The sequence below is a fragment of the Mastigoproctus giganteus genome, chromosome 7 (assembly GCF_048544385.1).
Source record: "Mastigoproctus giganteus isolate SK-2022 chromosome 7, ASM4854438v1, whole genome shotgun sequence".
Taxonomy (NCBI): domain Eukaryota; kingdom Metazoa; phylum Arthropoda; class Arachnida; order Uropygi; family Thelyphonidae; genus Mastigoproctus; species Mastigoproctus giganteus.
The window spans coordinates 172,485,156-172,502,604 of record NC_143581.1 but is presented as its reverse complement, the minus strand read 5'-3'; the positions used below and the strand labels follow the sequence as shown (position 1 = coordinate 172,502,604).

At 33.8% G+C, this 17,449-nt stretch overlaps 1 protein-coding gene across 3 annotated transcripts in view; it reads left to right on the top strand.

The window, feature by feature from the left end:
- LOC150083339 (protein O-linked-mannose beta-1,4-N-acetylglucosaminyltransferase 2-like) overlaps window positions 1–15,358 on the top strand; it is a 36,493-nt gene extending 21,135 nt beyond the window's left edge. For 2 of the 3 annotated variants that reach the window (XM_090377197.1, XM_090377198.1), the window contains 7 exons: window positions 5,319–5,889; window positions 6,938–7,000; window positions 7,368–7,457; window positions 7,587–7,714; window positions 8,016–8,121; window positions 12,364–12,474; window positions 14,906–15,358. In XM_090377197.1, coding sequence (XP_090233323.1) covers window positions 5,389–5,889; window positions 6,938–7,000; window positions 7,368–7,457; window positions 7,587–7,714; window positions 8,016–8,121; window positions 12,364–12,474; window positions 14,906–15,112 — 1,206 coding nt within the window. In that variant the 5' untranslated portion in view covers window positions 5,319–5,388 and the 3' untranslated portion in view covers window positions 15,113–15,358. Of the gene's footprint in view, window positions 1–5,054; window positions 5,147–5,318; window positions 5,890–6,937; window positions 7,001–7,367; window positions 7,458–7,586; window positions 7,715–8,015; window positions 8,122–12,363; window positions 12,475–14,905 lie in introns of those variants that run through there. The other variant, XM_090377199.1, reaches the window with a different exon arrangement.
- Window positions 15,359–17,449: the final 2,091 nt, after the last annotated feature.

Genomic DNA, 17,449 nt, shown 5'->3' with positions numbered 1-17,449 from the left:
TTGCAAAGTTTCTCAGCGTCTATGGCTAATCCATTAAATATTTGGAAGAAGTTATGTGGAAACATGTTGTCCAGGGAGGACATGCTACGCAGCTTCGATCTGTATGGGGAGGTGTTGGACTGGCATCTTCTCCTGTCGGACGGTCTGGCGATGATATCCCATATATCGGGTGAGCTCAGTTTTCTGGATAGACGCTGAGAGAGAGTAAGAAGGTTCCTAGAGATGATGAGATACCTCCAAGGAAGCGTATTAAGATTGGTGACCAGAACAAATTTTGAGATTGTAGGTGTTAGCCCGGCAACCCTATTTAGCCATTTCAAGATCCAGAATTCCAGGGAGAGGAACCTGGCTTGGTATGATGAGGGTGCTGAGAACCATATAGTTGAGGCATATAATGGAATTGGGAAAATGCAACGAAGAATGTATTTGATGATAAGGTCCGGGTTATGGAAGTTGGAGATCTCTTGTTTTACTGCCCATAAAGCCGAATATATTTTCGTTCGTTAAAGTGAGGCAAGAAGGTGAGGTCTTTGTCCCAGATGACACCCAAATCTTTATGTTGGGTGACTTTTTTAACTGGAGAGTTCGCTATAATGATGTTCACATCATTGGTATTTTTCTTCTTGGTGATAGAGAGTTGTGCAGTTTTCTCTTTATTAATGGAGAGACCACTCGCATGAAGGTAGTTTTCCAGTTCATGTAGCTGTCGGTTGGAGCTCACAGTAATAGACTGGAAAGACTGGGGGCATTTTGTGATGATGAAGAACTTAATATCATCTGCGTAGATGGTAAAATTAGTACGGTTTGATAGGAAGGGTTCTAAAGATGCGGCGAAGAGGGCGGCAGAGTGAACGTCCCCTCGGGGGAGCCCTCTGGAGCAGAGAATGTGGTGATTATGGTTTTGATTTCTGATCCACAGGGTCCTGGACTGAAGGAGTTTCCTAAGGAGAACTAGGATGTTGCCAGAGATTTTGAAGTAGTTGCACAGTATGGTACATAATGCATGGGTCGACAGATTGTCAAAGGCCGCCTTAAAGTCGAGGAACACAATATCCAGTTGCTCTTTGTTGCTTAAGGTACTTTCAATTCTGAACAGTGTGTCCAAGAGGTTGGTGATCGTGGAACGTCCAGGTTTTATTAGAAGTACACTATGGAGGTTTGTGGCCGAACATGTGATGGATGAGAGCAGGGAGTATGGCTTTTTCCAAGATTTTGAGGAAAATGCATCCTACGGAAATTGGTTTGTAGTCATTAGGCGATTTTGGGTTAGACTTTTTTGGAACGGGAGAAACATAATATGTGTTCCAGATAGCAGGGTAAACTCCTGTTACAAGGATGGAATTGAATGCGTCAAGCAAGAGGTCAATAATATATATACTGCATAGTTTAATCATGAAAATACTAAGTGGCCAGATCAGTATTCCAATAGTAAAGTGACCAGATCCTTAGTATTCCAATGCGGGACCTCTTAGGGGGGGATATTACAACCCCCCATCAACAGTATACACACATATTTTTTAAAATTTATTTTTTTATTTATAAAAAAATCACATACAAAATATAAATTAAATACATATACTTCTTTGAGCTTAAAAAAACCAAAAAAAAAAATAAAAAATAAATAAAATAATAGCCTATATATATATATATTATTTTTTTTTTTCACAGGAAGGCTGAAATTCAGTATAGGTACTCTTCATGTAGGACAGACAACTTGTGTGATTTAAACCCGCTAATATTTGTAAAATTGGACAAATGCTAACTTACTGCTATTTTCTCTTATAGAGAAGCTGTCTTCATTTTGAATTTAGACCAAATAAAAATATGATAATAAATATAATGTATACGATATTAAGAAATATTAACATATTTTGAAATATTATATTTTAAATCAGGAATGATCTTTCTCGTGTTACGCCCTACACGACGAACAGAAGGTTGCATGAAGGACATGAACTGAGAAAAGTAGTTTTTATTAGAAGAAAACAAAAAACACTTATTGGGGTCATGTTTTTAATCGACTTACAATTTTGTTCAGTGAAAAAAGCTTTTGTTTTTTTCTGTGAACTAATACTACTAATAAAAATACATACTTCTCTTTTTCTGTTTATACTCCGGCACGACAACCAAGTCAGTAGAGTTTACAATAAATTGTTAATACAAATATTTATCGTATTTAGTAGTCACGGGCTTGAACCCCTTGTTTTAACAATAAAAACAAGAGAAATTAAATAATATAATTACTGTAAATATATTTTTCCGCTGAGTGAATAATTCTTCATTATTTTGTTTTCAGCGTTTCTACGGTCAGTTGTTTTTATTGACGTCCACAACTTATTTACTACCGAAAAAACTCTTTCCGCTGTACCATTTGTTCCCTGCAAAGATAATGTTGCATTATATTTGCCATTAAGTATGGAGGCTACATGTTCAATCCGGGGGCAAACGACTGAAATCCGAGACTGTCCCGCATAATCTGGGACGTCTGGTCACTTTACGAGTCAAAGGCAAGAGATTTTGAGGACGAAGTAAAAGGTAACCGCCAAATTGAACATCAACTCTTGGGATGCCTTCGTTGACTCTTTTCAGAAACTTTTAGAAGGGTGTGGTAGGGCATTCAATCAGGTTATACTTTGAATAAAAATAAAACCACTTTTGAGCTCCTTCACTTTGTATGCTTTTGATTTCACATCTGTCCAGGAACTTTATTGCCACACTTCGTATATGAATAATATATATACTGTATATAAAATAAATAAAAAATAGAAATTCTGTTTATAAGGTAATTAAATGCAACACGCTTTGTTATATGTATGCCGAGGGAAGTCTCAGGGGGTTGCTAAAGTAGCGTTCCGGAGAATCATTAAACATTAAACACCATGTAGGAGTAAAAAAAAAAAATCTACATTGTTTTGATCATGGGGGTAGCCCCTGTCAGTATGCCAAAAGGTGTGGTGTGTACGTGTTTTGAATCTTCTTCAAAAGTTGGACACTGACAAATTACAGGAAGGTGTTTTTTTTTGCCGGTTATATGTTCTTGAATTCCCCAAAAGCGGCTGTGTGAGTGATTTTTTAAATCATGTTTTGTCGGTTGCTAGGGTATTTTCTTATAATGCTGTTCCCAGGGTCACCAATTTGCACATAAAGTATCAGTGATATATTAATATCAATGATAGATCATTTTGTTGTTATATAATAGCGCGGGAACGAAGCCGCGCGACTTCTCCACGCCTTTAGTTCACATGTTTCGAGCGTTGCTGTTTATTCTGTAAAACAGTTGCGTCCGTGTCCTTGACACTGGCTTTGATGGGTAACCATGGTAACGGCTTGTTTCCCATACTATGTTAGAATGCAGCGGAGCGACACTGAGATTGCGAGTTATTATGTAGACATTGTGCTGTGTAGAGATCGTGGGAAAGGTTTTTGTACGCGTGCGGCAGTGGAGGGACCCACTGTGCGACACGCTTGTTGCAGTCGGCCCAGGCGTGGGATCGGTGGCAGTGTGGGAAAGGCAACGCAGATGGTCGTGGCCGTAGACGCTCGTTTCCCACACCCTAGGTTCTCTAACTCGCAGATTTCGATAAGTCTGAAAGAAAAAAATTAACAGTGACTTCCGCTGTCGTAGTTTGAATAGGAGTCTGGCAGCCAATGAACGTTATCACCAGTAGCCAATAAAAATTCCCACCGCAGTCTCACCTATATAACAATCGGAGGTCGCCGTACTTCCGCTAGTATCACCTAGGTGAATGCGGTTATTGCTCGCGGTCAACTCCCGAGTTCCTTTAACACGTGGTATAGATACCTGCTCAGCCTCTGTGTTTTTGTTAAATGTTCGGCTTTCGTATGTACGGAGCATCTTTCAAGTGATACACCGCTTCATTGTTATTTCGGTAAGGTTTAGTTTATTCGTATGTGTAAATACGTCATGTTTATAATGCAATTTTGGAAAGGGTTTCTGGAAGTCGGTCATAACTATAACTGTATGAAATTATTTAAATATAACATTTTTGCTGTTTATACTCCGGGACGGAGCTTTCAGTATAGATAAAGAAAGAATACAAGACTGTACTGTATTTACAAGCTCACGAAACGCATCTGTTTTAAATAATTGGGCTAAAATATTTGGTAGAGGTAGGTAGTCATTTCGGAAAAAGCATCAGTGATGCATGCAGAGAAAACTGTTTGAATGAACACAAGGTAGATGATCTGGAAGTGCCACGTGATCATTTCTTAACTTAGATTACTGTCTTGATGGAGGGTGTTGTTATTGTTTAAATAGTTAATCACGAAAATATTAGTTTATCTTATTAAGAAACTATTTTTCTATGCTTATTAAGTTCGCCGAATCGGAAGTTCAGATTGGTAATGGGAAAACGTGTGACTAAGAAATAGAAGCAGATATTAAAGTTTTAATAACTACTCGTTTTATTTTTCAGTAAGGTTTTTGCTTTATTTCGTTAGTTTTATTTATATTAACTCATTTTCAATAAGGTGAGTATTTTCTCGCGACTTTTTTTTATTTAGAGAATAATGTTTTATTTTTTATAAAACTGAATTCTAGCAAAAGACGTTTTCCTAAACCTAGATTAAATCTAACATATTCCTAAATGTTAATGTTAATTATAATTGTACGAACGTCGAAAGATTATAATAACCAAGATCTCTGAACATCATTTTAGTTAAAATGTAACAATTACAATAACGAACCGTGCCCGTTTTATACGTTTTAATATACTGAGTTATTAACTGTGCACATGCTTTGGAGGATGGATGCTATTGGCAGTGTGATTGTACTCTATTCAGTGGGTGCTACTGAAAGCAACCTGGATCCGTGGGAAATTGCTAGAGGCACGTGTATGTGCGTGCCTGAGCACGTGCGCTCCCTAACAAGTAAGTGGTTCTCACGAGAACTAGCGTGCGGGAGCTTTCACTAGGGGGGTTGTGTAAAGCGACTGTTTGCTATTCAGAATGAACTGGGTGGCGGAAAAGAGGTCGGCGGAGGAAACGGGAGGTAACAACACAGCTGTTTCTCGACTCCCATAACTGTCTCAGTAGTCGCTGAATTTTGTTAGATTTCGTACTCTGTGCTGAAGCCTAGTATTATGATCTTTGAATGTTGTAAAATCAATGGTAACATTTTTATCAGGTGGGATATAAATTTTTCAAATTGATTTTTAAAATTTTATTTTTAAAATATTCATTTTAATAGTTTAAAATCGTTTAATATTTGGAATAACTTATAAGATTCTACAGTTATATTTGTATTAGCTAAATAATTTTGAGTTGGTGATTTATATGTGATGTTTGCTTATTTTCAGTGAATACTAGAGTCGGAAGGATGACAGCAAACGACCTCAGTTGAATACTTCAGGAGATATCTGTTACAAGATGCCTTTCTGTGCGATTCCCGTCATGTACATAGTGTGGATAGTTGTGCTTGTATTATTAGTGACACAGACTTTCGTTACGGTCGCTACACAGTGTAATGATATTGAAGGCGGGCCTTGCTTGGAGTCCGATGTTACCAGTTTCCCCGGTCACTGGCCCGTTAGTTACTGTCGAATAACAAATGTAGCCTTTAATCTTGGTGAACAAACAATTAGGATTAACACTGACAGTTTAAGTGACTTAGACAGGTGTTTCAAAACTTCAGATATCTGGAAATTTGCCCCACGTGTCGAGAATGGATTTAATGACATGAATTGTGATCAGACATTTACCAGAGGACAGTTATTTACCGTCTACTATTACCACGGTAGCAATTACTTCCATCTACACTATGACACTCTCATTCCCTTATATGCTGCACTGCATCAGCAAAGTGGCAAGATCTCGTCTATTGATAAAGATACAGTTCTTCTTCCAGCAGTTGAGGCTACAAGGGGAGAGGTAAGTTTTTCATTGCCAATATTTGTAATCTGTAATAATACTACTACTACTAATAATAATAATAAACATGCCACATTTGCGACATCTCGCTGACCCTTAGATTTCTAGTTAGAATCCGAATCAGCGATGAACCAAAAATTCCAGTTGCAGCGTGTCGGGATGATGATATTTAATAATAATATGTAATGTAATAATAGCTTTTAAAACTACGATTAATAATTTATGTATCTCAAAGCACAGTAATTAAATTTTTTGAAAAAATCCCACAAATTAGAAGAAATTTTTTTTTTTTTTTTTTTTTTTTGTCATCTGAAACCCATGTAGAAGAAATTTATTAGCGTTTAACTAATTTCCTCCGCACAATGCATTAAATTAAATAACCAGTTTCACTGCAACTTGGTTGTTCACAGAAAGATAATTTTGTTTTGTTCTAAATAAGAATTAATAAAATAGGAGATACATTTATACGTGTAGTTTTACAGGATAAAACGTATACATTTTCAAAAGACAAGCCCTAAACCCAGTTCCAGATACCAAGTTAATTGGCTATTTCGGAATTCTGTCTTGAATTTTCATTCTTGTACCTATGATTGATCTCTAAACTAATTTATACTATACTACGTGAGAAACTCTTATCACACCATTGGTTCTCTCAGTCAATAGCTTGCCGAAAATCATAATAAATGAATACTGAAGATTTTAGTTTGTTATGACAAGTTATAGGAACAGTGGATTAAATATTTTTCAATCACCTTTATTACTAATTAATGGCATTGACAGTGAGTATTGTAATAGGTTAGCGACTGTCATCAGTGTTACTTCTAACTTGGCACACATGGAAAGTGTCTCCTATTTTACTAAAATAGTATAGCCATATGTCTTTCTATAATTATAATAAACACGGATTCTTTTTTTATTTTTATTTGGAAGGGAGAAATCTGTAGATCAGACAATGATTTTGTCTGGTCCATAGATTATTATTTAAATATTGGTTGATTATAAAATATTTACAAATAACAGTTAAAATATTTAAATTGTTTTGTTATAGGGTTTAGATTGGGATACTGATGCATTTACTGATGCTCAGAGCTACTGGATGCAGATGCTTCAAGTAAGTATCACAGTGTTAATTCTAGTTTCCATATAAGATTTGATATTATAAATATTGCAGATTTTTGGAAATTCATTATAAAATATAATAATTAAATTAGTGTGTAATTAAAAATGAAATTGAAAAAGAAATGTATAATAAGGTACTTTAAGGTACTAAAATGTTAACTTTAAACCATTGAACTTGAAAGCATAGTGACATCTGTTTATAGGGAGAGCTTATTAAGATTAAAATAATTTAATTTTTTAATGGCTTATCATTTAAAAATGTTGGAAATTTGAAAAAAAATTCAAAATAAAATTATTTGGTGCCTACAGTAACACATATTAAATAGCTTAAATTGAATTTTTTTTTTTTTTTTTTTTAGACTGTTGCTGGAAAGCATCGTATTCTTCCTTTAGATAGAAGACTTGCAGCCATTAATAAAACAATGTGCTTTAAGGAAGCATATTTTGGGGTAAGTAGTTGTTGCTTATTAAAGAAAGCCTATAATTATGAATTAAAATTTTATTGATATTCACTTATATTTTATCCTGTGTTCATGCTATATGTTTTTAACAGTGCTTTTCCTTTTTTTTCATTTTAGACCCCTCGAATAAACTATTCAGATCCATCTGTCCTAAATTCCTATATTTCATTCGTGAAGAAAGCAATGAAAATTCATGATGGCCCCATCATGCAAACTGGGAAACTCAAAATAGGATTAATACACAGGTATGTTTTTATTAATGAACTTCTTTCTTTTACTTTATTTATTTTATTTTATTCTACAGAGAAAATGCATTTTGTTCCTATTATATAGTATTTGCATCTGGAGAGAAAAAAAATTAAGTATCTATAGCTGATATTGGGAATATTGTTCTAGCAATCATTCTTATTAGTACGATTATCACAAACAGTTTAATTTAATTTATCCTTTATTATAAATGGTACAAGATAGTTTTTAATTTTAATAATCTGGATTTTTAAAAATCTGCTAAAGCAATAATTTTTTCTCATTTTTGAATTCTTTTAGGGAAGGCAGAAGAAGGATATTAAATGAAGAAAAACTAATCAAAAGTGTATCTCCATTTGTCACACTAGAACTTGTAGATTTTGCTAAGATGCCTGTAGAAGAGCAGGTAAGAAGAATTGTTTTTTTTTTTTTTTTTTTTTTTAAATATATTTTTAATATTTAAGCTGTCTTAATATATATGTGATAGAGTGTGGCACTAGTGAAACAAATAAATACTTGGAACACTATTTTGTATTTTGATAAGGCCAAATTATGGTGAATTAAAGAGATGTGTATAATTATCATAAAATCATAGACAGTACATAAGAACTTAAAAAGAAAGAACATAAGGTCAGTTCAGAGATATTGTAGAGGATGAAATGTTTAAAGTAGTGGAGCTGGTAGCTAAGCCACAGAATTCAGTGATGCTCAACTCTCGTTTTTGATCGTTTATGGAATTCTACAGCTTTGCTGTCCACCTCACTACTTCAAACATTTCACCTTCTATGACTTTTTTTTGAGCTAAACCTTTAACTCTTAATTTACTGTTAAATGAATGGTGTTCTTTGTGGGTCATATCCACTAATTGTACATTTTAATTTAGCATATCAGTAACTAAATTTTATTTAGTGAAGCATTTACAACACAAGAATAAACATTATATAATGTGAGTTATACCGATTCCTTGATTATATAAACTCCATTCACAACTGATACAAAATAGAATTTAAACAATGGCTGCAAATAATAATACCATATATATGACATCATTCATTTGGCAAGTGCACAAGTACCTTTGTTAATAATATTTGCACACTTATTGGTATGTGATACCATAGATATAGCATGTATTAGTTACAATTAGTGTTTGTTTTTCCCTTTTTGTACCAGTAAATTAACCTGTATGCATGACATATGCCCCTACTTTCATATATTTGTATATACTTTTTGACTTAAGTAAATAGACATCTAGCTTTGTCAAATAGACAATTAGCTTTGTCAGTTTAGGATAGTGACATCACCAAGTGTTTATTTGTGCTCCAACCCTTTATACATGCTCTACCCTTTAAAATCTTGGATGTTAACTATAGTTTACTGTGTAAATAAAAAATAATCGTTTGTTATATTGAAGAGAAAATTTTATAAATAAGATTATTAACGAGAAATTAATGGGTCAAAAGGTTAATTTTGTTAAAGAGAATACTGAAATTACAGTATTTAAATATCCAGTCAGCCTCATTTTGAATTAGTAATGAGAGAAATTTAAAATACCACTAATGAAGGAACAACTTTTGACATAAGTTGTATGCAAAATGAAATGATTTCAGTGATCAGTATTTTAAGAATTCAACCGTTTTTTATTGAACCTTTTAGTAATAAGGACTGTATTGACCATTTTGGAAGTAGGATTTGGCTGTATAGAGCATCTAATCATTTAGATTGTATTGTACCACAATGGCATTCTAGTAATAAAGATTTATATGTTTTTCTTAGTTAAATTTAAAAATATAATATAGTTTTATAGAAATATTTCTATAGTTATTTATTTTCAGTTGAGTGATCTGGTAGTTATTTATGTTCAGTCCTAGTACGAATTATAATATAGTTTTGAGCAATATGCATTTCCACATGGTACAAAAATGCGTGACTGCTTCTGGGTTAATGTTGCTCATTGCAAAATGAATTTTTTTTTTATCATTAAACAAAAATTGAATAAAATTACTGACTGATGTCTTATTTTTATAAAGAAATAATTAAAAAGCTTATCAAAAGTTATCAAGAAAGGGAAGGGTATGATGGAGGTGGAATAATTTTATCTCAGCTGCAATGTTAATAAAACTAAAGAAAATTAAGAGCAAAGGCTTCTGTCATACAACTGCTATAAAGCATTAATGTACAAGTTGGCAAGAGCCTCTTCTGCTGTTTATTTGCACTTAAAATAAATGGCACTGCTCTATAAGAAGAAATATGTTGCTGTTTATTTGTAATGAGGGCATTATCCAGGCAGTCACAAATTCTTTCCCTCGGGTAGCTAAGCACCATCAGTGTAAGGCAGAAATTCCCAAACTTTTTATACCTTGAGCCCCTTTAAAGAAAGTTTTTCATAAATTTCATGTTCCCCCTCCCTAGTTCCAAAACAAGTGCAAATAAACAAAGTTGACAAAAAATTTAGCTATGAATTAGCATACTTTTATAAATTAATATATACTTCAGTATATTTAATCTGAAAGAAATAAAATACAAATAAGAGAAATAAATAAAAATGCTTAACAAGGATTATTTTATTTTATTTTATTAATAGCAAGATACACAACAGGTAACCATTAACAGTGTATCTGAGATCAGATCAATAAACATAATAACAATAATATGAAATCCAACAGGACGATAAACATTGATATAGATTCAAACAATAAAAGCATATGTACAAAAGAGGATTGTATTAAGTTAAGTTACCGGTAAAACAAGTAATAATTAATCCGTTAGAGAATAGAAAAATAATATAACAAATAATAAGCTACAATAATTAGATGTAAGCTAGTCACTTTGCAGTTTAAGAGAAGAGGCAAACTTGTGGATGGAGTTCATCAGTGATTGGGAGTTGTCAAAGAAGTTAATGAGAGAGTCATTTGCTGATTCTGTTCAGTGGACTGAACTTCATAAAGTCCATGTTGGCAGAGTCAAGGCGAAATGGTGTAAGGTTCCTGACTTGTCTACAGGGAGCATTGAAGTTTATTTTACTCAGGAAATCAGATGCTTCATAAATTCCAGTGATTACTTTGGCTAGAAGGGCGATGTCAGCAGTAACTCTTCTAGTGCACAGAGGCCTCAGATGAAAGTAATCACACAGCGATTCATAATACACTGAGTGATAGAATAGAGGATTGCGGTACGTAAGGTAACGGACAAAATTTTTTTGGACTGCTTCAATTTTGTTGGTTAAAGTCTTTGTGTGAGGATTCCAGATGGGTGAACTGAATTCAAGGATTGGCAGAACAATAGTTTTATAAAGGATAACCGCATATCTGTAGTTTTTGAACCTGTATGTGTTCCGTTTGATGAATCCCAGTGTTTTGAATGCTTTGCTGGTGATTTTAAGGACATGGGCATCGAATTTAGCACTGCTGGAAAAGAGAATCCCCAAGTCGTTAACTTGGTCACACCTTTCGATGATCACAGAGTTAACAGTGTACTCCGTATTCATTAGTTGTGGAGATCTGCAAGATGAGAAAGAGATTACTTTGCACTTCGAGGGGTTAGCAGACAAGCCATTCAGAGATAGCCACAGAGAGAATTTATTGAGAGCACATTGAAGCTGTTGAGAATCGGTAATCTCCTTCACTGCTGAGTAGATCTTAAGATCATCTGCATAGAGAGCAACTTGAACATTGGGGGTGTAGATGAAAGAAGGAAGATCATTTATGAAAACAATGAAGAGAAGAGGACCTAAGGGAGAGCCTTGTGGTACTCCGCTTAGTGGTATAAAACAGTCTGAGTTCACTTGATCAATGATAACTCTCAAGGAACGATGCGTAATATAGCTGCGTAGCCATGAGAGCACAGGGTCACGGATACCATATAGCTTAAGTTTTTCCAGAAGTTGTTCGTGTGGGACTTTATCAAATGCCTTAGATATGTCTGTGTAGACTCCATCAACTTGTAGGTGGTTATCAAGAGCTTCCGAGGTGTATTGCCAGAAAGGAAGTAAATTTGTGACTACTGACTTGCCACTGCAGAAACCATGTTGATTCTGATCGATGAAAGGCCTGAAGAATTCGAAGAGATGTTTGTGTACTGCTGTGTCGAAGAGTTTAGCTAGGCTGTTTTGCAAGGTTATGGGTCTGTAATCAGATACGTCATTTTTATCACCTTTTTTGAAAATAGGAACTATATTGACCTGCTTAAAGTGCTTAGGATACTTCCCCAGCCTGAGAGACAAGTTGAAGATCCGCAGTATGAGGGGTTTTAATGTAGTGACAGTCATTTTCCAAAATAAGCCTGGAATGTCATCTGGACCTCTAGTATAGTTATTTCTCATGCTTTTTAATTTTGGGATGGTTTATCTATATTTTGTTAAAAAAATGCTTTGTAAAAGCAATCAGCCCCCCCCCCCCTCCCCCAAAGTATGCCCGGGGGGTGCATCCCACACTTTGGGAACCTCTGGTGTAAGGTATTGTGAATATTTAAAATATTTTAGTTATATTTAACATTATTCTTGTTATGCAAGTTAAATATCATTGTTTTTCATTTTAAAATAAATGATAATATTTTGCATGAAATGGCATCTACTGTTTGTTAATTTTCTAATAGTAACCATGGTGTAGTATGAAATAAAAAAGTTCCTAATCTAAGGAAATGTTTCTTTCAGATTTTAAAAGTTCAAGGGTATAGTGTATTGATTGGAGTTAATGGTGCTGGATTAGCAAATGCACTATATCTACCTAAAGGAAGTGTTGCTGTTCAGTTGGTTCCTTACAAGGTAAGGGTTTATCTTTTTATATTACGACAGTTTATATTACAGAGTGAATTGATACATACTTTATGAATTGTCTTTAGATTTCCCTTTCAACCATCAAATAAGAGGGTTGAAAATTTTCAACCCTCTTATTTGATGCATGCTATTTTATTGTAATCTTTAATAATCATTTATTTTTACTTTTCCTTTATAGCTTCATTTCATCTAATTGGCTTTCTGATTCAGCCTTTAATTTCTTACAATTCAATGTATCACTTAGGTTTTTTTGCCTTATTTCTCTGTCATCCACCCTTAATACTTCTCTTTCTTTCTTTCTATCCTTTCCCTACTAGTTTGGCACCTTGTGCTTTTTGCACTTACATCTGTCAGCTCTTTCTCTCGCTTATTATAACTTTGCTTATATACTTTTTTATCCTTTGTTGCTGCTTCATGCACTTCGGTACATTTGCCATATAGCCTTTATACTATAACTAAATACTTATATTTCCATATTATATGGGTTACTTTAAACTTAAAAATCTAAACTTTTATATATATACACACTGTGCTGCCACTTTATTAGGTACACCTACCTAGTAGCGTGTTGTGTTGAGCCTCCTTTAGCCTTCAAAACAGCCCAAATTCATCTAGGCATGGACTGAACAAGATGCTGAAAACGTTGTGCAGGAATGGAGTACCATGCAGACATGAGCATGTCACGCAGTTCCGTGAGAATCGACTCGTCACCCAAAGATGATCATTCGACTCATTTCTTGGCACAGATGTGTGCCAAGAAAACATTCCCCACACCATAACACTGCCCCCACCACCTTGCACAGTAGTCATCAGATACGATGGGGGTCCATGAATTCATGTTGTTTTTGCCAAATTCTGAGCCTTCCATCAACATGATGCACCAGGAACTTCTACTCGTCAGACCAAGCGACTGTTTTCCAATCCTCAGTAGTCCAGTGCTGGTGTTGCTGTGCCACAGGAGGCATGCTTATTTTTCATTGATAACAAAGGTACGCGATGTGGCCATTGGCTGTTGTAGCCCATTCGTGACAAAGTGAGACTAGTGGTCCATTGCAATATTTTGTTCTGCACACCAAGGTTATATTCTGATGTGATGTGTGAGATTTTGGCCCTTCTGTTTGCTTGCACAATTCTAGCCATCCTCCTCTGACCTCTCTCATCAACAAGCGAATTTCTTCCACAGGAGTGCTGTTGAGAGGATGTTTTCTGTTCGTTGCACCATTCTCGATACATCCTTGAAACTGTGGTGCGTGAAAAGTTCTGGAGAACTGCCGTTTCAGAGATGCTTTGTTCAGCTCGTCTTGCACCTACTACCATGCCACGTTCAAAGTCTGTTAGATCACTCCTCTTCCCCATTCTTGCTACGGTTTATATGCTTAACTGGTACTAGAAAGGTTGTTCTGCTGCATTTATATCCACAACTGTTGTCATGTGACTTGCAATGTTGTGGGACAAGCCATTTGTGTGCACAGCAGGGGTGCACCTAATAAAGTGGCAGCACAGTCTATATTGTATTATTATTTTTTTAAATTTCATTAATTTAGAATTTAAACTGTAATAGTCCATATGTAATGAACTGTTCTAAATTTTATCAGTTGTCTAGGGACAAAAAAACTGAAAGCTAAGAATAAATATCTGCATGGGCAGTCACCTAGAGCAGTGTTTCTCAGCTGACAATAAAATAGAGTTAAATTTGTGATAGGCAACAATCCCATTAACAGTGATGGGAGATGTGGAGATATAGGTGTGTCTATAACAACCTAATGTATACCACAAAAGTAGTTATTGATATTTGAATGTATAGTATAATATTTTTTTGTGGCCCGTGGCTTCTACCTCAAATATAAAAGTGGTCTGTACCTGAAAAAAGGTTTGGAAACACTGACCTAGAGAACTTCTATAGGCAGATGCCTATGTTGTGGATGTGCACAATACAGTTATTTCAGGACTTTTGGGTAGTCAACGACAAGATGGAAGTCTTAACTTTCTTTTTTGTCTGATGAAGAATTCATAACATATGGCCATATTGATTTTGTTATAAAAATTAAAATATCTTTTACCACATAATATAAGTATCTCCTACCTAATCCTAATGGCTTATTTTTTTTGAAAAGGGGAAAAAAAAATTGTGGATAAGATTTTTCTCCATTTTGGCCTTCAGTTTCTATGCCTAAGGTAAAAGTGGTTTGAATACAGGCCATCATCTGGAGAAGTAAAATTACATTGTATTTTTTGAATACAATGGAAGAGCATGCTTGATAATGAAAATGAAATTTAAAAAAATTTATAAAAACTTAGAGCAATTCGTCATATTTTTGACATATGTGATGAATATTAAATAAAAATTTACTGTTAATTTACCATTTGTTTTTTTGTTTTACAGGAGATTATATGCATTTTTTTTTCTATTTTTTCTTAGGCCCAACTCAATGTAGAGGAATTTGCAAATTTGCTTAGATCACGGGGTCCTTATCTAGAATGGCACAATACTCATTCAGAGTTGAATCATCCGGCTCCAGAAGATCCTTTCAGTAATGGAGCTGATACAGAAGTTAGAGTAGAAGAATTCATCAGTATTGTGAAAAAAGCTGTAAAACTCTATATAGAACAAAGACGAGCAACATGATTACTCTTTCAAGCATTTAAGACAAAATGGCCATATTTCACTGCCCTTCTGAGTATTGAAGATTTTAATTAGTTCTTTTTCTGGAACTTTGTAATTTAAATGGTTATTCTGTAAGCATATCTGTTTATAGTGAGTAATTTATTTTTTTGCTTTTGTACATGCTGTTTTTTCTCTAGTTAAAATATTGGTAGGGAATCTATTTTAATATAAGAGAATTTGGAAACTAGTTTGTCTTAAATCACTTGATTGCTTGGATGTTTTTTAAAAGTTATAAAAGTTCTATTTGCAACAGAAACCAGTTAAGTACAGAATTTTTCCATATTCTGTGATTTGAATTAGGCCAAATGCATGTTTCACTGGATAAAACATGGCTTCAACTTGTGTGGCTCTACAAAGTATTTTATATACATATGAGTTTCAGAGTACATCAAAATATCACTCTGTAGCAGTTAACTGGCTTCATAAGTGAATAATTTGTTGTTGATAAGGTGATCTGCATTTACCTGGTTTCTGCAATACTCAGTGATTTGATTTAGAATAGCACATATTTAAATGCTCAGTGTTATTTATTGGGGCTATTAGAATATTAAATGAAATGGATAAAGTGTTTGTAAGAGTTTATAACAGGTGTGAAAAAAAATCTTAAAATTAAAGCATTAAGACAAGTGTGATGTGCATATATAATTTTTACAAATTGAAATTATTATCAGCTTTTAAAAAATTGCTGTTTGAAGACGCACAAAAGTTTAAGTACTATGTCACATCAAAGACTTGTGCTTTTTGTTAAGAACCTACTGAAGCCATAAATAATAGGCACATTACATAGTTTTTTTATTGTTAATTTTTAGTATTTTTGCCACTTAAGTTTTTGAATATATAGAAGGTTGATAAGGTTTGTTAATTTGCCAGTTTAATGGCTGTTACAGTTATAAAAATGAGGGACAACTTTGAGCTTGTAATATCTGATCAAAATCTCGTTGACATTTTTCCACTCTTTACTTTGAGTAGAAAAAGTTTCAAATTTGTATAAACAGTAAGTTTAAGAAAAATGATATACACAATTCCTCCTTCCCCTTCATCCCCCCCACCCCTTGTTGCCTAGAACATTGTTTTGGGCAACAAGGTTATCTATATTCATTTTATTACTGTTTGTAAAAATGTGTGAATGTTAAACTGTTATTTTTATTTATCTTGAATATATTTTGCATATTTTTGAGTAGTTGATACAGCTGGACTGTTTTCTTTATACTTATATACACTTACATTTCTGTGACTTGGTATCAAATACTGACAAATTATATTTATCCCTTTATGGATTGAATATAAATAACTGTTGTAATTAATCTCTGTAATTCATTCATTTCATTTTGAGGTAGAAAAAGTATGATGTTAAACTGAGTGTGACAAAAGGAATTTAATTAACCTTTTTTCATATGGAAACTTTTTAAAAACATTTTCATAAAATGGTGATAAAATGCTGTTAGCATTTGAACTTCCTTTTAGTTTGTATTAATTTTTACAAAAGGGTATATAAATCAATATCATAAATCAAACTGTTCACAACTCATTAATACAAATTTTAAATGTGTTATTATAAAACTGTTAAATCCTGAAATCTAGATAAAATGTGATGGTTAATAGCATTCTTTTATACTTCAATGTAGTATAGTCAAAATATTTTGAAGTATACAAAATGTGTTGAATTACTTTAAGAAGAGACATTCCATTGAAGGTTGTGGTTTGTGTTAAATCACCTGTGTTGTCTTAAAGTGCCTTAAGTATGTTATTGTATTTATATTTGTATAAATTACTTTTGTATATTGTTAAGTATTGTATCTGATAATGTCTTTTAAATAAATATATATATTTTATGCTTATTTCTGTGCAGTTTATTGTATAAATTCTTGAAGCTTTCAGAGTAAATGAATTCAGTTTACTACTTTTATGACTCAGTCACTAATTTTGATTCGGTAGAGTAAGTAGTGGGTGTGAGAATAAAACGTTGCATCATTCATACTAAGAGACAGAAATGACATCACTTCCTAATTGATGCCAACTCAGTCAGTAACATTGATTCGGTAGAATAAGCAGTGGGTAGTAACATTATGCAAGAATAAAGGCAGAATATTTTGCAAAAAAAGGTAGTAATATTATGCAAGAATAAAATGCAGATTTTAATAAAATCTGCTTCTCAAGATTTTGATCAATAGCAACCTTCTACAGCTCTTTTTTAATGGTATATACGCATTCAAGGCTTTTGTGATTAATGTTTTAAAGGTAATACCATGGAACTCCGTTATCACTTCCTGCTGCTGGTTCCTGTATTGTTGGCGCTAT